General features: G+C 28.0%; 1 protein-coding gene across 1 annotated transcript in view; it reads left to right on the top strand.

The window, feature by feature from the left end:
- The window catches only part of LOC100205079 (alsin), a 97,372-nt gene that overhangs the window by 63,504 nt on the left and 7,940 nt on the right, over window positions 1–25,928 (top strand). Inside the window, exons 12-23 of the mRNA XM_065799037.1 lie at window positions 7,706–7,798; window positions 7,990–8,121; window positions 8,622–8,750; window positions 9,529–9,602; window positions 9,681–9,747; window positions 11,258–11,322; window positions 11,696–11,839; window positions 12,051–12,116; window positions 12,315–12,416; window positions 17,633–17,797; window positions 23,839–23,950; window positions 25,672–25,749. Coding sequence (XP_065655109.1) covers window positions 7,706–7,798; window positions 7,990–8,121; window positions 8,622–8,750; window positions 9,529–9,602; window positions 9,681–9,747; window positions 11,258–11,322; window positions 11,696–11,839; window positions 12,051–12,116; window positions 12,315–12,416; window positions 17,633–17,797; window positions 23,839–23,950; window positions 25,672–25,749 — 1,227 coding nt within the window. The remainder of the gene's footprint in view (window positions 1–7,705; window positions 7,799–7,989; window positions 8,122–8,621; window positions 8,751–9,528; window positions 9,603–9,680; window positions 9,748–11,257; window positions 11,323–11,695; window positions 11,840–12,050; window positions 12,117–12,314; window positions 12,417–17,632; window positions 17,798–23,838; window positions 23,951–25,671; window positions 25,750–25,928) is intronic.

Genomic DNA, 25,928 nt, shown 5'->3' with positions numbered 1-25,928 from the left:
AGCCAACATTTTCATCTTCATTGTATTCCTCATTCGATTCATCGAAGTCACTTACTTGATCTTCTACACCAACATTTTCTGTATATGTGTGAGCCACCAATTCAGTTGTATTTGAATTATTGTTCATAACATCAATTACAGTTAAATATCATGTGCAGTAAATCGCATGTGCAAAGCAAAACTGCTGATTACATGGCAAAAGCATCATTTTCGATGCACTGCTTACTGGACCTCCATCTTGCATGACTTCCCGTTTTAAAACAATAATATTGTGTATTGTACTTAAACGCGTGCTGCAGTGTTGTCGTTGATCCAGTGGTTTTTACTATTTCATAACATATTTACATTTTGCTGTCAGTTTTTTTGATCCTCTTAAAAAATGGATCCAAACAGAATTTTGATTTTTACATTGCTTTGTGTATTCCGAATAACTTTCCTTTGAATTTGATTTTAGGATATACTGTTGATAATAATTTAACTTGTTAAACAAAACAAAATTAAAATGAAATAGTTATTAAATAATGTTGTTAAATTAAAACTATTATTCCTGCTATTATTTGCTTACCTATTTAAAAAATATTGATCCAAATAATTCAATACACACCGCACTCCAATAAGCAAATCTTAACACTGTTGAAAATAGTAAATTATATGTGGATATGAAATGAAGACATGAAATCATTAACTGCAATTTAGGAATGTTTTCTCTATGTCTACTTGTATTATGCAGAATAACTGTAATTTACAATTGTTTTCTTTATTTCTTCTCATAAAATTAGAATGTAGAATATTTATATTTACAGAAACAAAAACACAATTTAAAAGTTGGAGAGAGCACGAAAAAGTAAATTTTAATTTTGGAACTCGCTGGTTAAATTTTTGAAATTCAAAACTATATTATGAAAATGAATTCCGGAATTCTCGAATTTCAAATTTCGTGATGCAATCCCTACAATGGATCAACCTGTTTGTCTTCTATATCAGGTAGAATGTGATTAGAAGATTTAAGAGATGAAATTGATAAAAAGTTCTTAGGAAGCAATTTAGTTTTGTCTTTAGAGTGAGGTCTGACTTGGAATCAGAAACTGAGCGCTGACTAGGATCAGAATTAAGACATAAGTTGAGTAGAGAAGGTAAATGATTTGGATTGTTAGGAAAACAAGTTGGAAAGTTAATTATTTGTATTAGAGGTTAAAGAAGGCAAAAGTTATGGGCCTTAATCCTGCAGAGTCACTGACACTAGAGCCAAGCCATTCAGTGTAATAGGCGTTTAAGTCACCAACAACAACAACATTAGCTGAAGGATAAATAGAAAGGGCTTGGTCAATTTGATTAGATAAAACATCAAAAAGAGTGCAGTCTTGAGATGAAGGAGAGTGATATAGAACAAAGAGAAAGGTGATAGAGTGAAGTGGTGCTAAACAAAAGCACATGAGTAATTCCACGTCGAAACAACCAATTTTTTTTAAAAATGCAACCCTATGTCCTTGGATTTTCTTTATATTTTTACCATAGTACATTATAAAATAAGATAAATCCCAAAATTTCAAGGTCTAACTCCCAATGGTTCGTGAGTAATAGTTGTTTTTATTTTGACTACTATTATTGTTTTGGTCATTTTCCACCATTTTTAAATTTACATTTTCTCTTATAAAACCAAGTCTTTAAATATGTGAATTCTAAAAATAAGTGACATAGTTAATCTCTATGTGAAGAATTTGAATATATAAATAAAAAACTCATTTTATAATTAAAAAGTACCTAAATATCAATTATAAATGTTAAAATAATGGACACCTGCCCCAGTAAAATTTTTAAGTGTGCGGTAAATTTTTTAAGCTTAAAATTTCAAATTAGATCATTGTATGTTTGAAGAACATTGTGTGAAAAAATCATTTCTGCCAAATACATAGTTTAAAAATTAAATGAAAGCAAATATAGCATATTTCGCTTATCGCAGTATTCAAAATAAATAAAAATAATGCATACTTGAATTGATATACAATTTTTTTTAAATTTATCCATTATAAAAATTATTGATTTAAAAATATATACTTATTAATTTTGTTAAAATTTTTTTTGAAAGTTCATATTTGTCTGATATTACTGTTGGTATATTTATTAATGTTATTACATTGGTGATTGGTATCCAACATTAATCATCCCTTTTCGGTCAGAAAAACTGTTCAGATAGACCGTGTAGATGCATGAACTTCATTTTTATATCATTATATTCTTCATCTTTTTCTTCGACTACTGCATTCACCAAAACAAGTCATATGTATATGCGTAATATTCATACTTCTGCATTAGCTCAAAATTTATTAAACTTAAATTTTGTTAACTTGATTTTTTAGTTATATTAATAGATTTTGGATTTATATCGTTACTAGTATAACATAGATGTTTTTGAAACTGGTATGCAATGGTGAAATCCTCGACTTCCTGATATTGTTTTTCCTTCTTAAATTGTTTATTTTGTGTAGCTCTAACATTAACCATAGTTTCTTTATCAATTTTAAAGAACTTAATTGTGAGCATTTTTTGAGTGCAAAGTTCAAACATTGCATTGATTGTTAGTATTTGATTTTCCTTTGGACGTTGCAAACTTTCTCTTGCTGTTGTTCGTTTTACTGTACCACCTATTGCATCACAAGAAGATTTGCTATGACTGGTTGCAAAAAATATCCATTCAGCATCCAATAAATCTTCTGAGTGATGGTATAGATTTAGAAAATTTTTATGATTTTTAAACTGTCCTCCACATCTATCAGAAAAGTAATACAACTTGAAAATTAAAGGAAGGGTTTCTTTGCTGTAATTACATAAAATAGTCTGAATTTAATAGACAAAACAGGTATTGTGTATCGTATCTTCAGACATAAAACAAAATGATTTGTGTAAAATAATGCCATTTACTTTATAATATAAAAAAACTGGATGAAGGGCATCCAGATTTACACCAATGATAACTTTGGATCTCATCTTGCACAACAAATTCATAATTTGTTGTGCAAGATGAGATCCAAAGTCACAAATCACGATTTTTAAATCTTTAAGAAACTTTGTTTGGCATTTAGAAATATGAGTGAGCTGTTATTTCATCAATATACTTCACTACTAACTCTACATAAGTTTCAACAGTTTCAGTTTGTGTGACTAGTTGGGTCCTGTCAGTACCTTGCCACTGATTAAAACTTAACTCGTCATCAAAATCAAGTTCTTCAAGTTCTTTAAGAAGAAATAACTGTAAGGCATCTGTTCCTGGGCAACTCAAACACCTATGAACCATACACTCATTTTTTGAAATGTCACAAACCACCTAAAAAATAAGTTTATTCATTATTATTTACTATTAAATTTTCTATTATAATCATATGATAATTATAATTAAAATCATAATAATAATTAAAAGTAATAGTAATACCAAATTTTAATTTCCGTATAAACTGATATCTTTTTTTAGATTTCCTAACTTATAACATACAGTAAACACACTTATAACTGAAAACAAACCTTTTCCATTAAATATTTATAAGTTATATCCTATTACATTGCGTATAAAAGAAGAACTGTATTTTGATGATAAACACATACACACACTGAGTGAGCACCTGAGGCTCCAACACTTACACACCACTTAGGACGCAGACTGCAAAATTTAGAAATTCCAAGATTAATCTTTGGATTTACAACTTTAAATTGACTGGATTTACAACTTTAAATTGACTGCGATTCTTTCAGGTTACACAATAGCAATTGTTTTTGTACATACATTCTGTTATTTTTTCTTTTTCGAACACTTACATAATATTTTTCACCTGACGTTAGTTGTGAGTATTCATCATCTTCATAAAAACTTTGAACAATGGAGACAACATTAAGTAGAACACTTTTTCCAAATTTGTTCAATGGAAGTGAAAGTATGCCACTCTCCTGTTTCATATGATATGCTGTGCAAATAGCATTCACTCTAACTTCAAAGTAGTTAGAAGCATAACCTCTAGACCAAGATTCAGGAGTTAAAGTGAGAATTTTTAATTTATTTTTGGGGATCGAACTCGGAACCTCTCGCTTATGAAGCAAGCGCTTTACCACTACACCACTACCGCATTTAATATGAGTAAATGGTTCATCTTCTTTTGTCAATACTTTATCTACTTCATTTTCACTCAGGTGTTCTACTGATAAAATTGCCTTTGATTTACAGCTAGTACATAATTTCCACCCAGGTAAACTGTTAACCCTAATGTCACAAAGTGTCTAGCCAAAATTAAAGATATTATAAATTTACCTAAAAAAAAGTATATTTAAGATATGTGTTGTATACATTTACAGATAGTATTTATATATTTGAAATCAAATTATCTTTTATTTTTTTTATGCACTTTATAAACATCACAACAATTGCCATTTTTCTTTTCAAATCTTTTTCCAAAGTAGTGAAAATGGTGATTACAAATGCTGAATAGTTCTTCACAAGCTTGCAACTCAGATCTCCATAAAATGTTTTGACGAGTATCAGTGTCGAGGTCATGTAATAAAAAAATCTCTTTATTTCTAGAATATGAGGTTTTATGGCATTCTGACTTCAAAACTTTACCAATATTACATGAAATCATTTTGATAATGAATTAAAAAATGTTATACTTGCAAATTTAAAAATGCACAAATATTAATTACATTATTTATGTAGAATTAATTGCAACATTTAAATTAGATGAATATGTCTGAATCCACAATTTTTTGGTGTTTGAGTTAAATAACTTCCAGGTAAATTCTATGCTCCAAACCTTTGAGTGTTCATACTTATGTCATTTAAGGATGTTTTGCAAAAAATTGTGCTGCAAAGAGCCTGGGAACAAAAATACCCTAAAAATTAGAAATCAGCTGCCCAAATGTGGGGGAAATCAAGTTTTTGAAATATGAATTCTAATATCCTAAACTAAGTAAGAAATTTCTTTAGGGTAATAAAATTTCATTGAGAAATAATGATTTGTTTAGAAATTATACCTAATTAAAATTTACAACCCCCTCGTTTTGAGGGGGTTGTAAACTTTATATGGTTATAACTTTTGAATGCCAAATGATTTTTTGACGAAATTTTAAAAATATGTACAATTTTCAGTTTTGTTAAAGCAAGTAATCTTTCTGTTTGGGAAAATTAATTCCCCTCGCGTTTGGGTGGATAATTTCTGCTTTTTAGAGTATTTTTGTTCCCAGACTCTTTGCAGCACAATTTTTTGCAAAATATCCTTAAATGACATAAGTATAAACATTCAAAAGTTTGGAGTATAGAACTTACCTAGAAGTTATTTAACTCAAACACCAAAAAATCGTGGATCCACCCCTGCAATTATATATACATTTTTAGTACAAAAGTAAAATATTTACAAAACTATGTATTTGGCAGGAATTATTTTTTCACACAATGTTCTTCAAGCATACAATGATCTAATTTAAAATTTTCAAGCTTAAAAAATTTAATGCACGCCTAAAAATTTTACTGGGGCAGGTGTCCATTATTTTAACATTTATAATTGATATTATTTAGGTACTTTTTAATTATAAAATATTTTATTTATTTATATATTCAAATTTCTCATTAACACGATTAACTAAGTTACTTATTTTTAAAGTTCACATGTTTAAAGACTTGGTTTTATAAAAGAAATGTAAATTAAAAAATGGCAGAAAATGACCAAAACAATAATAGTAGTCAAAATTAAAACAACCATTACTCACGAACCATGAACATTTCTTAGTGTTCGCAAAAAAAAAATTGCCACCCTTAATATTGATCATTTTTTATCAGATCGACATATTTTTTTTTGGCAATTTTTCATTTACTGTCGATCTTAAAATTTGCTGCCTGTGTGCATTGTACACTTCGCACACACCACCAGCCAGCACTGAGTATATTATATAGCTATGGGGTTTACTGAAAAGTCAAAACCTAACAAACTCATTTAAAGATTATAAACTCTTACATTTCTTAATGTCTGCAGGTAACTGCTTGTTCTAAAATAAATTGAACTAACTCTGGTAGAGTTCAAAGAGAATCAAATAATTTACATTAAAGAACCAAAAAAAACTAATTCCAAGTTGGATCCCCACCAGGTCCCTGGTAGTACAGTGCTTACCTTGTTTCTCACAAGGTAACCACAACTAATGCAGCCACTTTGACTGTAATGGCTTTTTTCGGCCTTGGGAAGGTGAATTAACAAAAAAAAAATTGGAACATTTTTATTTTGACACCATTACGAGGAAGACTTAAGAAAAAAACAAGGTTTAACATTGTTTGAATTGCCTTCGCTTTTGCCTATGCAACCTCATCTGCCCGTTTATATAACATGATTATATATATATTACTTGATTATATACTTGTTTATATTACCTTTTAAAATCTTTTGATTAAATTTAGATGTTTTTTTAAAAAGTCAAAAAAATATTTATACTTTTGTTTGAAAACAAAAAATCGGCTCATTGTGATTTAAAAAAATGACTCAAATAAAAAAAGTAAATATAAGTTCATCTAGTTCATTTAAGTTTAATCAAACCTGAATAAGAATATGTCTCATACCCATGATGTTAGACAAAATGTAAAGAAAAAGCAAGTAGTGTCTAAAATGTTGCAACAAAAATGCAACATATCAAAATGACCAATGGTTTATATGTGAACATTTAAATGCCTAAGCTGGGTGTGTTTTGCATGCTAGCCAAAAAAATACACAACTGGCGATGAGTTTGTTTGTTCTAAAAATTGTTAAAGGCTGATATTTTTTACTTTACCTCCTTATCTTTGTAGATAATTGTATTAATTAATTATATCATCTATTTAATTGCTTCATTTCTATGTATTAGTTTATCTATTTAATTGCTTTTTTTATTAGCCGCCAACTTTTTCTATTAAGTTAAACTTTTTGTTTAACTTTAACAGATGATGCTATCATCTGGCTAAATGATATGGTGTTGGTGGTGATGATGATGATGATGATGATGATGGTGATGATGATGATGATGATGATGATGATGATGATGATGATGATGATGATGATGATGATGATGATGATGATGATGATGATGATGATGATGATGATGATGATGATGATGATGATGATGATGATGATGATGATGATGATGATGATGATGATGATGATGATGATGATGATGATGATGATGATGATGATTTTACACTGATTTTTAGCATTTATAATTCAAAAAAGTTAGTATGGTTTATATTTCAAAAAGGTTATATTTTTGTCAGCTTTTTTGAACTGGATTTTCAAATAACGTTGAACTTACTCATTTACTTTATAAGTTAATGTTGCTGAGAGCATGAAAATAAAACAACATTTTAGTGCAAGCATGTTATAAAATACAGAAAAGCTGTTTTAAAAAACCTGTCATATCACTACACCAAGTCTTTTATTGTATCTTATTTGTATTTTAATCTGTTGCTAAAATAAAATTATTCATAAATGTTGTAATAAAGTTATATTATGAAATGTTTCAATTACATTTTCAGTTTTAAGAGAAATGTTTTTATGTGATGACAATGATTTTGTCAATTAGTGTTGCAATTATTTTATAAAGTAATTTAACATATGAATTTTGCAGTTTTTGACATTAAATTTAAATACTATTGAATTTTATTGTTCTGACATTTTTTTTTCTTTATTTTTAATATGTTTATTTTCTTTAGTCACCTGCATCTTTTGAGAATTTGTTAAAAGCTCCTCTAATGAGATGTCATGTTTTTTCTGATATCGCAAAGCAAGTAGCTTCATTTTTTAAAGTAGGTATTTTTTTAATTTTAAAATTATGTTTATCAAAGAGTTTATTTTAACTATTTCTAAGAGTTAAGCTATTCAAAGAATCACACCTTTTCCTTTAAATTTTTTCTTTAGTCGTATTTTTATAAACTTTTAATAGTCTATGCTTTTGTTAATTTCTTAATTATTTAAATCTTATAAAAAATTTTTATAGACTTCCTCTGAATATGATCATTTACAAGAGGTTTACCTACGTTGGTTATCGTTTTCAGAAAAAAATACAAAGCGCATGATTTCTGCAAATGTCACAAGAAAGTATTGGGATGAATTTCACAAAAAACTTACAGTAAAACATTGTGTTGACAAATGTGTATTTTATATATGTGCATTTATGTGACAAATGTCCCTTTCTGACTTTGTAAGAATAACTAATGAAAGTTAAAATAGTTCTTAATTATACTAGTAGTAAAAAGAGTATATGTATATACATATATATATATATATATTTATATATATATATATTTATATATATATATATATATATATATATATATATATATATATATAGAGAGAGAGAGAGAGAGAGAGAGAGAGAGAGAGAGAGAGAGAGAGAGAGAGAGAGAGAGAGAGAGAGAGAGAGAGAGAGAGAATGAGAGTGACAGATAATATATTCTTATAGTAATACTATAAGTTTCTTAACAAGAAGCAACATTTTCTGATTAAACAGTTTTAATTTAATAATTAGCAATTTTTATTTAACATTTAAATTTAACATAATAATCATTGTGATTGTGATGACTACTTGTTACTCAAACTTTATAAATAAAAAACTGTTAATTTTCAAAGGAAGTTTTACGAGATCCAAAACGACGAGTTTTAAAGTCAAGTAAAGATGACCCATTATCTCTCTCACGAGCTTCTAGGTTATCAAGTCACTCATACATACTTTGCAATGATGTTTTTGTACATGTTCAGGTAATTTTTTTTGTACATGTTCACGTATTATTATTTTAAAGTAATAATAAGTCAAATTATCATCATTATTATTAGTGTTTTCATGATTGTCACTATAATCATTATCAATAATATAATCATCATTATCATTATTGATGTCATTTTCAACATTATCATCATGGTTATCATCATCATCATTGTCATGATCATGATCATTATTGTTGTTTATAATATAAATCTTTGTGAAAGTTTTGCTTTTAATTTGAGTTTTTTTTTAATAAAAAAGGTCAGCATTTAGATAAGATTGTATGATGTATTCCTATATTTTTTAGTTATATAAGTTGCTAAACTGTATACAACATTTTTATGGTGATATTAACATTTAACACTTTTACTTTTGAAATTTTTTTGTATATTTAAAAGTTTAATTAATTTTATTTGAGCTGTTTTTCAGGGTTTTTTGCTTTAGATTCTTTTTTTATTTTTTATTTGTTTTAATTTTTAATAAGTTATAATAGAAATTTTTTTTTTTGAAGTTGTTTATAAAAAAATAATAATACGAAATGCAAAAATCTTTATATGTATTTTTATTTCACAGTAATTATATGTATCTTTGTTTCACAGTAATTATATGTATCTTTGTTTCACAGTAATTATATGTATCTTTGTTTCACAGTAATTATATGTATCTTTGTTTGACAGTAATTAGGCACAAAAAAAAGTTCGATTATTAATTGAAAATATTTTAATATTGTTGTAAATACTTTACATTATTAAAATTTCTGTCTATTTATTACAGTTTAACAGAAGTTTTCAAGTTTTTCCACTGATTACACTGTGGGCTGATTCGGTTCCAGACTCTAATCAAGTACAGTATGTTTTTTCAAAAAGTTAACAAAATTATTTTAGTTCCATCATGAAATGATTCAGTCAACATTTATTTTCTTAAAGAAATGGAATTCAAATAACATCACCTGAAGAGTCATTTGTTTTGTCAGCAGGAACTCCTGATGGAAAGGTAAAATTTATTATTTGTTAATTTTTAATAAAGTTTAGAAATAATTACAATTAATTAGAAAAAAAAAAATTTTTTTAAATAGAGTAAGAAAACCCTCCTGATAAAACCATTAATTTTTTTCTATAACCAATCGTACATTTCTACAACCAATTAAGCTTTCTAAAACAATTCAACTTCTCCTTAAACATTCTTTGGTAAAAAAAGAAGTTCAAATTTTGATTTACAAATTTACACCTTGTTGTTAATAGTAATGTTAATACATTCTACCATAAATAGCAAAAAACCTTGGTAAATTTCTATAAAGGACATAAATGTGAAGGGATAAATGGCAAGGGTTGTTTATTGGCAGTTTAATTTTTTTTTTGAAGTTTCATGATATTTTTATTTGATGTTGTTGCTGTTAAAAGTGAAAAAAAAACATTCTATAGAAAAAGTATTCTACAAACAAACATATTAAAAAATCTTCATGAGGAAATGTAATAAGTCTTCATAAAAGTTTATTTTAATTTTAAAGAGTTTTATTTAGTTAAAAAATTTTTTAGGTAGGTCTCCTATTTAATTATTAAAAAAACTTTAAAGTAAACTTATAATTATATGAATTATAACAACATAAATATTATTAAAAGTACTATTTAGGACAATATAAAATATAACATTGTAACAAATATTTAGATAACTTTTAGCAAATGGTGTAAAAATATGGATATTTTATCTTGACTTTCTATGTGATTAAAATTTAAGACTTCTTGACTTTTATGAGGATACTTTTTAAAATCAGTTTTAACAGCAGGATAAAAGTTTCCAAAAAATTCCATTTTAAATTTTATTCCAATTATTTCCTGTTTTTAACAAATAAACGAAACAACTTTTGTCAACATAAAAAAATATAATTGAATCATAACATTTATTTTTCTGTTTTATGAAAGTTTTGAAATTAAAATTAACTTTAATAGCAACAACTATTAGAGTTGGAAGTTGCTGGAAAAAGAAAAGTTTAAGTTTAATAAGCAAGATAAAGATTAAAAGACAACTTGAAAGATTGCAAATTATATGAACCAGGAAAAGAAGATGAAAAATGGTTTTGCCCCATAGCAATTTGCAATTCGCAATCACTTAATTTGCCCCTTGTTTTAAATTTTGTAATTTTATACATAATAATACATATTGCATACACGATCCTTACATGTGCAATCTGCGAAATTAACTTAACTTGCGGACATTTACATTTACAGACGTTTGTATATATTATATAAATAGAATTTTTACATTTACCTAGTTTTACTTTTACGCAAATTACATACTTTATCATTTTCATAAAGTACATATCTAAATATCATTTTCTTATATTTTCTTTTAAAAATTTAAAAAATTGATCTTTTAAACAAACAAAAAAGTCAATGACATCATTTCAAAAGGAGTTAGGACTAAATAGGTTGTTGATAACTTTTATTTTAATTTTTAGTTCTGATTTTAAAAAGTCTAAAAAATTTTTTTTAATTTTTTTTTTTAGATTTCTTGGTTAAAGGATCTTAATCAAGCTATTGCTTCTTGTCTTTCAGCATGTTCTTCGCATAGGTGATTATTTTGTCTTTTTATAATAATAATTATTATTATTATTATTATTATCAAATTCAACTCCCAAATCCATATAGGGGAGCAGTTAAAGAGTTTTTTATTTTTTTTAATTTATTTGCAACTCTCAAACTCTAAAAGATGAACGATTTTAAGCTTTTTTTAAACTGCAGAAAACAGGTTGAGCACTGTACTTCCTGAGGCATAGGATGGATTTAAAACCCTAACCTTTTATTTGTGAGTCACACTGTTCTACCGCTAAAAGTTTTTTTTAATTCATTAAGAATTTTAAATCTTGTAATTTAAAAATCTTATTTCTCTGAAATGAACATTTCTTTTATATACTTATCTATTTATTTTATAATATTTTTTTTAGTTTGGATGTTGATGCAGTAAATAGTCAATCTGGTTTATTGACAGCAGCAGCTGCACGTGAAGCAACATATGTTTATGTTAATCATTTAAAGTATAAACATGCTCATTATAAAGGAATGTGGTTAAAAGGTTACCCTCATGGCAGGTACATTTTATACACCTGTTTTTAAATGTTGGTAATTTCTAAAAATAGTTGTAAAGTAATTTTTAATTAAAATAAAATTTAAAGCATTATTTATTAATTCCTTCACTGCTTTTCATTATAATTATTTTATCTATAAGTTATTAAATTTCATTTAGAAGATTGTTCAAGTTTTTTATTATATATACTTTTTTATTTCAAAATATCAATTTAGAGGAAAAATGAGTTGGGAAGATGGGACATATTATGAAGGGGAATTCATCCATGGACTGTTTTATGGGTAAAGTGTTATAAACAATTTATATATTAAAATAGTATTTTTAGAAGTATTTTTATTGTTTTATCTGTTTATGTTTTATTATAAATGAATAGTAATAATGAATATTATTTGAAATTTGTAAAATAGTATGTGCTGAATATAGGGAAAATTCCACTTCATACAAAGAAATTTATGTTTAAGCATTATATTTTGAATTAGGTATGGACAAATGAAGTGGCCTCAAACAGCTCTTAATTTAATGGAAAAAATGTATGAAGGGGAGTGGTTTGAGGGAATGATGTTTGGATATGGAAAAATGAAGTATTTTTATTGTTTTATTGATTAATAAATATTTGCTTATGCTTTATTATAATTGAATACTTTTATTTAAAATTTGATAATATTTAAGTTTTATATTACTGTTCAATTGGTTACATTTAGTAACTAAAACATTAATGGAAATAACTTAATCATATTTTTTTAAGTAAATGTGAAAAATCAATATTTTTTTACTTTGATGTAAAGAGCTAATATTTATAAAAAGCAACTTAACAAATATTTAAGTTTGAAAAAAAAAGGAAGAATGTTAACTCATCAACTAAACAATTATTTCTAAACATTATGTACGATATACTAAAATTTTGTGTTGCATTTTTTTTACAGTGGTTGTTACCCATGACATCTATTTCCATGACATCTATTACCAGTGATTATACAGTTTCCATTTTATGATAATTTTTTTTATTATAAAAAATGATAGCAACTTTTTATCATAAAATGATAGCAACTTTTTATCATAAAATGATAAAAATTGTTGTAATTAACGAATCAGATGCTTTTAAGAAATTAGATGATGAAATTAACTTGGTAACTATCAATATGACCCTACACAAACCATTGCAACAAAAATCCAGAAGTTTTTATGTAAGTTGAGGAAAGAAAATAAATTTAATAAAAAAAACTTATTTTCGAATATATACTTCTGATTGCATTCCTCCACGACTGTATGGCATCATAAAAGCTCATAAATTAGATAAAAACTATGCAATGAGACCAGTGATTTCCAATATTGGTGCTCTGCCTTATGGTTCTTCAAAATATCTTGTTAAAGTAGTACAACCAACTAAATAAAAATAAAGCAAAGTTACTAAATTCTTCTAATAGTCAACAAAGCAAAATCCTGGGTTGTTTCCCTAATGAATTTCAAGTCTTGTTTGTTGTGATAGCTTTGTACCCCTCGATTCCAATTGACAGAGCGATTCCTGTGATTATTGACATACTCAACAATCATAAAGATGATCTTGGGATAAGAACTACGTTAACTATTACTGATATTCATCAATTAATTGAACTCTGCTTAAACTAATTCTACTTTTCATATAAAATTTAATTACAATTATACCGAATTCTAGCCCTATTGGAGACTTATCACTTATGGTAATTGTTGCAGAGACATTTTTGCAACATTTGGAAACAAAAACATTGAAACTTGCAGAAAGAAACTTATTCTCACCAAAGTCATATGACAGGTATGTAGATGACAGCAATGAGAGATTTAATTCATTAGAAAAGCATAACAAATTTTTGGAATTGTTAAATCAACAAGATCCTGCAATTCATTGGAAATAGAAAACAAAAGGAAAGAGACTTTTTAGATATAACAGTAATAAATACAAATGATTTACACTATGATTTCAAAATACATCAAATAAAATCGAATTCAAGCATTAATCCTACAATAACTTCTGGAGTCTTTAAAGGTTTTTACCAAGAGCCTCACAAATTTATTCCCCAGAACACCTTTAAGATGAAATACAATTTAAAATAAATATGTTTGTCGAAAATGGCCAAAAAAGATCAGGGTTAGAGCTTATAACAAAAAGTTCTATCTAAAATCAAAAACAATCCTGTTGAGGTAGTTGCAGATAAAACAGAAAATGGTTACATAACAATAAAACTCCCATGGATTCCAAAACAAGGATCAAAATTAAGAAAAGAGCTCAGGAGATATGGCATTAAAATTATACTTGTTTCTCCGTGCAACAGCCTTGTTCGTCAAGGTTTGTGTTTTGGAGTTATAGAGTTGAGAGAGGGTTGTAACCACAAAAGTAGCCTCCTTGACTGTAGTGGCCCTCTCGGCCTTGAAGAGGTGAATATTTAAAAAAAGAAAAAAAAAATTACAACATTGCCAACTCTGACAACAATTTTATGTAATAACAAATCCAAATTATTACCAAAGAGCAATTCGGGTGTCTATAATCTTACATGTTCATGTGGTGGCGTTTATGTTAAAGAAGCAAAAAAGAAAATTATACAAAAAAGTATTGAGTAGGGATTGCATCTCGAAATTCAAGAATTCTGGAATTCGTTTTTATAATATAGTTTCGAATTCCAAAAATTTTTCCAGCGAGTTCCGAAATTAAAATTAATTTTTTTGTGCTCTCTCTAACTTTTAAATTGTGTTTTTGTTTCTGTACATATAAATATTCTACATTCCAATTCTATAAGAAAAAATAAAGAAAACAATTGTAAATTACAGTTATCCTGCATAATACAAGTGGACATAAAGAAAACATTCTTAAATTGCAGTTAAGGGTTTCATGTCTTCATTTCATATCCACATCTAATTATTTGTTGAGATTTGCTTATTGTGTTATTATGTTATTGCAGTTAAGGATTTCATGTCTTCATTTCGTATCCACATAAGATAATTTTTATATTTGGTATAACCTCGTGTTCGTGCATCTTGTATATCTTACAATTTTTAACAGTGTTGAGATTTGCTTATTGGAGTGCGGTGTGTATTGAATAATATGGATCAATATTTTTTAAATAGGTAAGCAAATAATAGCAGGAGAATCTGTTAAATTATTCCTGCTATTATTTGCTTAAATTAAAATTAAATAGTTTGATAAATATTTATTTTTATTTTTGTTTTGTTTAACAAGTTAAATTATTATCAACAGTACATCCTAAAATGTTTTCAAAGGAAAGTTATTTGGAATACACAAAGCAATGTAAAAGTCAAGATTCTGTTTGGATTCATTTTTTAAGAGGATCAAAAAAACTAACAGCAAAATGTAAAACATGTTATGAAATAGTAAAAACCGCTGGTTCAACAACAACACTGCAGCACACACATTTAAGAACAGTACACTATTAATGTATTAAAACAGGATGTCGTGCAAGATGAAGGTCCAGAAAGCAGCACATCAAAAATGATGATTACAAACTATTTATTCAATAAAAAAGATGAATCACTTTCTGCAATCGTATATCGAATGTGTGCCTTAGATAATATGTTGTTCAAAGTTTTCTGTACGTCTATCGATTTGAGAAATTTGTTTTTGGCTAGAGGCGCTCAAGATTATGTATTACCAAAACCACCTAACTTGATTTGCAAAATGGTTTTAGAATACGTACAAAAAATGCAGTCTAAAATAATGCAGGATTTTATAAATTTAAAAGAAGATGGAACAAGGTTTTGCTTAACTCTAGTTGAATGGACATCTTCAAGAAACCGATGTTATTTGTAGTGGTGTAGTGGTAAAGCGCTCGCTTCATAAGCGAGAGGTTCCGAGTTCAATCCCCACCACGTCCCTGGTAGTACCGCACTCAACTTGTTTCTCCGCGCAGCGGCCTTGTTCGTGTTTCGGAGTTATAGAGTTGAGAGAGGGTTATAACCACTATTAAGTAGCCTCCTCATCTGTAGTGGCCTTCTAGGCCTTGAGGAGGTGAATAACAAAAAAAAAAAAAAAAAAAAAAAATTTAAATGTGAATGTCCATGGCAAGAAACAGTTAGGGAATTTAAGTTTAGTACCTGTTGAAGGATGTTTTTGGTGGCTCACACATATACAGAAAATGTTAGTGTAGAAGATCAAGTAAGTGACTTCGATGAATCGGAGGAGGGATACATTGAAAATGAAAATGTCGGCTTGATTGAAGGAACTTATAATAAAGCTGAGCTTGTTGAGACTGAAGAATTTGGATTTAGTTTGCTCATCAAAAAAGTTTGTTCGATTGTAAAGAAATTTTGGTTTTCAAGAACATTAAATGATATTCTTCTAGTATACGTGAAACAAGAATTTGGAAAACAATTGAAATTTATTATGGACAGTAGAACTAGATGGAATAGGTAGTCGAAATGCTTGAAAGGTTTAACAAGCTAAAAAGCTGTGTTAGAAAAGCATTGATTGACATTGCATCTGATATCGTTACTCTAAATGCTGAAATTTTGTCGATTAAAAACATTATCTCTATACTTCTCCCAGTGAAGCTTACTGTTGAAGCCCTTTGTCGAGAAAATGCAAATCTGAAAAAGTGAGATTCACACATCTTTCACTAGACCATTGAAAAAAACAATAGCCAAAGTTATTGAAAACCTTGCACAAAGATTGATATTTAATACTAACATGGAAACTTCCTTAGGCAAGCAGTCAGAAGCTGATGATGTGATAGAAGTGATGTTGGAAGAACAAACTAAGCCCTTAACATTAATGCAAAAGTTGGAGAACAAAGTTCAATTGAATTCATTGTCCAACATAACGTCCAACTCAACTCAACAAATAATAAATAGGACCTTAATTTCTGAAATGAAATTCTTTGAAGAGAACGACATTCATGGCAAAATATTAGAGTCTGTCTACTCATATTTTGATTCCACCATCGAGCGTGGAGTCTGAGCGAGCCTTCTCAATTGCTGATAACTTTTTTTAATTTGATGTTCCATTTTTATTTTTAAAGAAAGTATTTTTCATGCAAAAAATAAAAATGAATTATCTCCAATAAGTTATTTTTATTATTTTCATAGACATAGAAAATTTTTTAATATTTTCGAAATTCGACTGAATTCCGAAAAAATTGAATTTCAAATTCCGATTTTTTTATTTTTGTCAAAATTTGCATTCCCTAGTATTGAGCATCAGGTAAACAGTATGAAAGGTAAGTTAATTAGATGCACCTTAAAACAATTGCACTTAATTCTAACTACCATAAAAGAAAAATAAGAGAATCCCTTGAGATCAATTATGCCTAAACAAATAAGGAGGTGTTAAAATTGTGTCAAATAGCTGGAGACATCTTTTCAAAAAAATCATTGAAATCTCAAAATAGTTTTTACTTTATGTCAGTTCATCTTATATACCTTTTTTGTGATATTTTTGTTGTATTTTATTTTATGCCTGACTATGGTCTGAGCTAATCAGACTGATATGTTGCATAAATAAATTAAAAATTAGTACTTAGCTGTATTTTATGTTTTTATATATTAAATAAATTATCAAGTTCTACAAAAACTGTTTTATAGCACTTGATAAAAATTTTTTTTTTGTTACCCGCAAGTTAAGAAAGTGTAGCAAGAATGTTTTTTAAGTGTATCAATGATGTTTGTAATAGTGGAGAAAGTTTTGCTCAGAAAAAACTTGAAAACAAAATGAGTTCTAAATTTAAACAACTTTAAAAGTAACTGTAAAATGTATTTGTATATAAATATTAATTCTAAAAAAAAATTATATTAAAATAAATTCATAATTTCATAGGTATGGTCAATTTGAGGAGTATATTGGGCATTTTAGAGATGGATTACGTCATGGTCATGGAATGTTGAAAACATTAGTACCTAAAAATACTTTGGAAACAGTATATATTGGTGATTGGGTGAATGATGTCAAACAAGGTTATGGTGTCTTAGACTATGTGATACGGTAACTTGTTTATTATATATTGGAATTTTTTTAGTAATAAGAAAATTCTTATTTATTTGTAATATATTTATGATTTATTGACAACAAATTTATGTTTTATTGACGACATATTTATGATTTATTGACAACATATCTATGATTTATTGACAATATATTTATGTTTTATTGAATACATATTTTTGATTCATTGACTACATAAATTATTTTCTAATAGAAAAACAAATTAAAACAGATTAAAACAAGTTTTTTCGGGTCAGCAAGTTTTTTGGGTCAGACTTTTTTTTTTTTTTTTTTTTGCATTTAATTCATATTCCAGTTCTTAAGCTATTAAACTACAAAATCTTTTCATTATATTAAGATAATATCAAATTTAATTACCCAGTTTATTGAACTAAATAATTACTAAGTTATTTTATACTTTTAATATTGACCAACTTGTGAGTGCGAGTGGAAAGTGATTTTCTACTAATATGTATATATATATATATATATATATATATATATATATATATATATATATATATATATAAATATATATATATATATGTGTGTGTGTGTGTGTGTATATATATATATATGTGTGTGTGTATGTATATATATATATATATATATATATATATATATATATATATATATATATATATATATATATATATATATATATATACTGTCATGGACAAAAGTTTGCGATCACTGCAATTTTTTACAAAAAACACTCAAAATTTAGAAAAACAAGTAGTAAATTATAAATCAGTACATATATTTCGAATGTTTATTCACACTATACAGGTTAAACAGCATGTCTATTCATATATAGTATTTACAATGAAATCCTTTATTTTTGAGAATATTTTCAATACGTCCTGGCATCGATTCACACAGTTTCTTGCAATAGTCCGGCGTAATCTCCTGCACCCACACGCGTTTAATCCAGTTGGTGAGGTCATCTTTAGAACTTGGGCTATGTGCAGCAATCTTCTGCTTCATTACAGTCCAAACATTCTCAATAATATTGAGATCTGGACTGTTGCCTGGCCAAGGTTCTAGTAGCGGGATGTTTTCAGAATGCAGCCAGTCCTTAACAGCCTTGGTACCATGACAAGGTGCGTCATCATACTGGAAATGAGTGATGTCATGTATTGGTACAAATGGTGGCAGCCTATCCATCAGTATACTCAAGTAAACAGCACCATTGATTGTTGTATTTTTAGGCAAAATCCAAATGCAGGCACGACCACTACTAGAGAGTTTGCTCCCCAAACCATAACTTTTGGAGCCTGTTTTACTGTTGGTATAACGTACTTTGGATTATGCCTCTGATTTGGTGGGCGTCTGACATGTCTACAAAATGAGTAGAATTGCATGAATGTTGTCTCATCTGAAAACATCACTTGTTTCCACTGGGCTGGTGTCCACTGTCTGTACTTCTGACAAAACGCTATGCGAATATTCTTTGCTGAAAGCTTCGGCTTCTGTGCTGGTCGGTAAGATTTCAAGCCTGCATCAAATAATCTTCTGCGTATTGTCCGACTGTTTGGTTTCTTGGAGGTGATCCAGGCAGTTTGCCTCTAATGGCACTTGAGGATGCTCTTGGTGATTTTTATGCTGCCTTTATTATAGCATTATCCATACAGTTGCTTGTAATCTTCGGGCGCCCAGCGCGTGAACAGGATTTATAACTTTTCAGCTCTTGATTTCTCTTTACAGTAGCTACAACAGTGGAATGTAAAATACCGAACTTTTTGGCTATCTGTCTTATAGAAATGTTCTCTTTGTACAAAATAACGACCTGAGCTCGCTTTTCAGATGTCAGTTCTTTACCGTGTACCATTTTAACTAGTACTGCTTCAAATAAGGTCTCCATAATATAAAATGTTCCAAAATATTTCAGTTATATCTGAAAATAAACATGTAAACATCAATTTTAGACTCTAATTGACAATTAGCACAAATTGGTACAAAATTGTAGCACTAAAGTAGCCCAAAAGCAATTCAGAGTAGAATACATTAAAAAATATGCGAAAATCGCAGTGGTCGCAAACTTTTGTCCATGACTGTATATATATCAGTCATCTACTCCCAATTTTCAAATCAAGAACATCAAACATCTGCTTATTCAATCAATCTTCTCTCTCGATTTCAATAATTGGTGCCCAGCTACAAAATCTTGACTCAGGCAATACTCCTGGTGGCAACAAAATCCAACCTCAACCACTGCACGAGCATCATTCCAGCTTCTCTGAAGCTCTTCTTCTGATCTTTGTTCATACCCTTCAAAATGGTACTCTTCCCTCTCTTGGAAATCAGCCAACATCACTCCGATTTTCAAAAAAGGAGACAAGCAAATAGCTTTAAATTAGCAACCAAAAAAATGATTGGTCAAAAAAATGGAAAATGAAGCTGAATTATTTGAAATGCAAATCGATGGTAATCAAATCATTAGCAACACCAAAAGTTCCTATACATGATTATATGATGCTTAACAACAATGGCTCTCTTTATTTGCTAGAAAAAACTGTTTCTGAACAAGATCTTGATGTACAAATTATAAATAACTTGAATTAGATCGCTCAAAACTTGTTTCAACCAGAGCAAACTTTGTGCTTGGGTCTCTAAGGTGGTCATTCAAAACTTGGAATATAGAAACAAATTTAATACTTTATTGTTCCTTTGTCCGTCCTCATCTAGAGTATGCATCCTCAGTTTGGAATCCTTACCACCAATTAGACATCAAACTAATTGAAAAGGTCCAAAGATAAGCTACAAAGCTGGTTCCTGAACTAAAGAACATGACATACCAAGAGAGACTTACAAAAATTGTTTAACAACATTAGAAAAAAGGCGTGATAGAGGTGATGCAAATCAATATTTTAAAATGATAAATAATTTCAACATTATCAAAGAATATTACCCAAACACAATTTTTATTTTTATTTTATTTTGTTAATTCACCTCCCCACTACAGACGAGGAGGCTACTTAATTGTGGTTATAACCTTCTCTCAACTCTATAACTCCAAAGCACGAACTTTGGCGAACAAGGCTGCTGTGTGGAGAAATAAGTTGAGCGCGGTACTACTAGGGGCATGGTGGGGATCAAACTCGGAATCTCTTGCTTATAAAGCGACCCTCTACCACTACACCACTACCGCATAACATAGTTGCAAGCTCAATCAGTTTAGAAGGACCAGCTAGTGGAGTAAGGGGTTACCCTCATCGTAATTCTAAGCAAGTAACAAAGAACTGTGCTCAAAGAGAAAATTTCTTTTTAAATAGAATTGTGTCTATCTGGAATCAGCTACCAATAAAAGTTGTCAACGCCTCGTCAGTTAACTGCTTCAAGAACCTTTATGACAAGCACTAAAAAGTGCAACGGCTATTATAACCAAGCAAATTGGTTTACTAAAACCTACTTCTAGTGCAGCCAAAAATTTATTATTATTATTATAGTATATATATATATATATATATATATATATATACACACACACACACACACACACACACACACACACACACACACACACACACACACACACACACACACGTTCGACAAAAAGTTTGAGGCAGGCTAGGAATTTTTAGAAATAAGTGAATAAACAAACTTTTTGAAGTCTAATTTATACTTTAATTATATGTTTACAAAAACTAATTATTATTATACATTTTTGATCAATAATTTCTAATTTTAACTTGCGTTTTAATTAAATTTTTGATTCGTTAAAATGACCACATTTATTCTGTATAGATCCTTGGCATACGATCAATCAATTTAGACAGTTTTTCAGGTTGTATTGCGTCCCATTTTACTTGCAATATGTGCCAAAGGTCTTTTACAGAAGATGGCTGTTCTTCTCGCACATTCCTATCAAGTTCTTCCCACAACAACTTGATTGGATTAAGATCTGGTGATTGTGGTGGCCATTCCATTATTTTTAATATTTTCTGGCTTTGCAGATTTGCTGGTATGTTTCGGGTCATTATCATGCATAAAAACATACTGATTGGAAATTCCTTCAGTTTTGTGTGAGTTTCCAATATTCCCCTCACCAAAACATCCCCAAACGACCACAGATCCACCCCCATGTTTCACAGTGGGTATTAAACATTCTTCCAAATACCTTTCCCCTGCAAATCTTTGCATGAAAACACGACATTTTGGACCAAAAACTTCAAACTTGGATTCATCTGTCCAAATGTCATTTTTCCATTTCTCAATTGACCGATGTTGATGTTTTTTAGCCCAATTTAGCTTTTTTGTCTTATTAATTGGTCCTAATAATGGTTTACGAGCAACTACACGCCCATGCAAGCCAAATTTCTTCAATCGATTCTTCATGGTAAGTGCTAATTTTAAGATAATTAAATTGATTGTACACAAACCTTATGTTTTTGACGGTGTACCTTCTATTTGATAAACAAATCTTTGTTATTTATCTATCTTGTAATTTATTAGTTTGTTTAGGCCTTCCAGTACGTTTTCTAGTTGCATTCTTACCAGTTTCTTTATGTCGTTGTAATGTCCTTTGGACACAATATCTTGAAATTTTCATTTTTTTTTAAATTTCAACTTGTGAATAACCTTCTTCATGATAAACTTGAATTCTTTCTCTTTCAGCAATGTTTAATTCCTTTCGTTTATCCATTTTTTCACATTTTTTACAATTTTTAGACAATTCTTGCCAAATTATAAATATCAAAATTCTGTGCTCGTTATTTTTCTTTTTACTACAAAAAAGTGCTACACACAAAGTTTATTGTCACTCTAGTAAAGGTATTAATAACATTATTTCTTAACAGTGGGCTATTTACTGAATAACTGATTATTTTGACAAATCAAAACTGGTATGAGTACAACTAGAAAACGCAAGTTACAATTGTAAATTATTGATCAAAAATGTGTAATAATATTTAGTTTTTGTAAACATATTAATTAAAGTATAAATTAGACTTGAAAATGTTTGTTTATTTGCTTATTTCTAAAAATTCCTAGCCTGCCTCAAACTTATATATATATATATATATATATATATATATATATATATATATATATATATATATATATATAAAATTAATACTCCAAAATGAATTTTATAAATCTTTATAATATCTACAAATGGAGTGTAACAGGAGTTATCCTTCAACCTTTTAAATTCCTTCCCAAGTATTATTAGCACTTAAAAATATTGTTGATTTCATTCAAATAAAACTTTCCTCAATTGAACTTTTTATAATCTTTATAAATTTTATAAACTATATAATTGCAAAAATTTTAAAAACAAATGCATGTCTATAGCAATTCCGTTTTATATAAAAACAAAACTGGATGTGTTTTTTAGTTGTTAAGATAATTGTCATGTCTAGTTATGTAAGACTTCCTTAAATATAACTTTTTTTTTTGTTCTTATTTTATAGAATCTATAAGCCAAATAAAATGAATTAGAATTCTATTTAGAACACTCTTTTTATTTATTAACGAAAAAAGTTGTTTCTCTTTTAAAATATAGATCTATATGTTTTCTATATGTTTTCTATATGCTTTCTATATGTTTTCTATATGTTTTCTATATGTTTTCTATATGTTAGATTTTTTTGTGACAAGTATAAACTACTAACATTATTAAAACAAAAAAAACATGGTAGGAGATTTTGAGACTTACTTTTATAACTCCGAGTTAAATTATAAAAGTAAGTTGTTTCCTTAATTTTAAGGAAATTTTAATTTGTATTTCAACATTTTCAATTCATCTTTTAAAATTCTGCATCAAAAAGTTTACTTTCATATTTTTGTCATTGTTATTTCTCATTTTATTAAAATGTTTTTTAAAGCTCTTGTGAAAACCATGTTATTAATAAAACTATATTACCCATGTGATAGTCTTTAGTAGTTTATTACTTGATAGTCATATAACCCATGTGATAGTCTTTAGTAGTTTTTGCTTTCAAACTTGAAAAGTCATTCACTAATTTCAACATTATTTAATATATATTTATATAATTTACAAAATAGGAATAAATAATTTTATGTAATAACATGTTTAGTGGTGAGAAGTATATGGGTATGTGGGTGAACGATCAAAGGCAAGGATATGGTGTTGTTGTTACAGTTGATGGTGTTTACTATGAAGGGAAGTTTGTTCAAAATAAACTTGTGGTATCTTATATGTTACATTTATTTATACGTTTTACATTTTTTTAGTTTTTAAGTTAAATTTTTTCAATTCAGTTGATACTTTTTTTTTCTAGTTTTTTTTTTTTTTTTATATTTGTATAGTTATTATTTTTTATTGCTTTCCAATCTTTTTATAAAAATAATTCCAAAAAAAAGTTATGGAAACTATATTGAAACACACACGCAAACCACATATTTTCTTTTTTGATATATGTTTTTCAAAATTTCTTTTTCCTTTCCTTTTTGGAATGTGTTACATTATTTATTGTTTTTCAAGTGTTATCAGTGTAGTTCTACTTGAACTAAGTGCAAGTACAGATTAAAGGGCTCATCGTAGATGTTTCACACTTTATTTTTGTTCTTTTGGCTTATCTACTACTTTTGGCTTATCAACTTTCAGTAGCATATTCACTATTACTTTTATAGGTTTGGATTTTATAGCAGGGTCAAGACTGTTCCCGTTGAGGCTGTTTTTTTGTTTTTACCTTTCTTGCTGATAAGCAAGATTATTTAGCAAAATTGCAAACACAAATTTATCCATATTTTTATATCTGGTTTCTCTTTACCAATATTTCAATATAATCTTTTCCCGATGACTTTTTAATTGGATGGAAGAAATTTATTGACTGACTATTGTGGCCATCATACAGTTTTAGTAATATTGGATTTTAAAAATCTTTTACATGTAATATGATAGCAGATTTTTAAACCTCTGATGAGCTGATCCATCAAAGGATTCAAAAATATATAGCCTTCTATCCAATTTGATATTGGTGCATTCTCTGGAGGATGACTAGGCTGTTTTATTGTAAGATCAGAGATCTATGACTTTAAATATTCTTCTTTTATTTCAGAGACCTCTGACCTTAAAAAATCATCTTTTGTTTAAGAGATCTCTGATCTTAAAACATTATAAATCATCATTTTATGATAAAAGCAAGTTTTTCCAAATGATTCACTATTTCACAAGCTTTTCCATATAATTCACCATTTCATGAGCTTTTCTAAACAATACACCATTTTACAAATTTTTACAAATAATGCACTGTTTTATAAATTTTCCCAAATAATGCACCATTTTACAAGCTTTTTCAAATAATACACCATTTTATAAGCTTTTTCGAAACCAATAAATGGTTGCACCAAAATGTTTTTAAATAAAATTAACTGAAAAATTTTGTTGAAAAAACTGATTTCATATAATGATAATGCTAATAATAAATTTGATTTATTTAAGGAAATATTTGAAATTATAAAAAAATAAAGAATTTATTTTCCACTTATGTGCTAAATAAATAAAATATATACAATAAAAATTTTGAAATTCTTAACATCGCATGTTTATTATTTTTTCTTATATTGTCTGAAGTTTTGATCTATTTTCTTGTATTGGCTATACTTTTCATTTTTTTCTTGTTTTGAACTCACTTTTCATTTTTTGTCTTGTTTAGAATTCACTTTTTTTTATCTATTCTCTTGTATTGACTTCACTGTTTATCTATTATATTATATCTAATACATCAACTCAATACAGCTCAGAAGAGTTTGACAGCAAATGTTTAGTCATCTGCCCTCAATCTTTTAATGTTTAGTTTCAAATATTTTAATATTTGAAATTTTATGATTTTAAAATTCAGGCCTAGTTACTATTATTTTTGACAGAGTTTTTTGCTTAAGTACATATTTTTTATACAATGATTTAGGGAAGAGGGATTTTGTTGAGTGAAGATGAAACATGCTATGAAGGCGAATTTACTGCAGATATGCTTCTTAATGGAAAAGTATTCTATTTTTATTATTTAATTAAAATGTGCTTTCATTTTTTTTTTTTTTTTCCTTTCAATGGTCACCTCCCTACGGCTGAGAAGGCCACTACAGTCGAAGACTTTTTAATAACCTTTTTTTAATTCTTTAAATCCTAAGTACAAATATTGACGAACAAGACTGCTGCCCGTAGAAG

The sequence above is a fragment of the Hydra vulgaris genome, chromosome 06 (genome assembly GCF_038396675.1).
Source record: "Hydra vulgaris chromosome 06, alternate assembly HydraT2T_AEP".
NCBI classification, from domain to species: Eukaryota; Metazoa; Cnidaria; class Hydrozoa; order Anthoathecata; family Hydridae; genus Hydra; species Hydra vulgaris.
The sequence above is the reverse complement of the archived record's forward strand: the minus strand, read 5'-3'. Positions and strand labels throughout refer to the sequence as shown.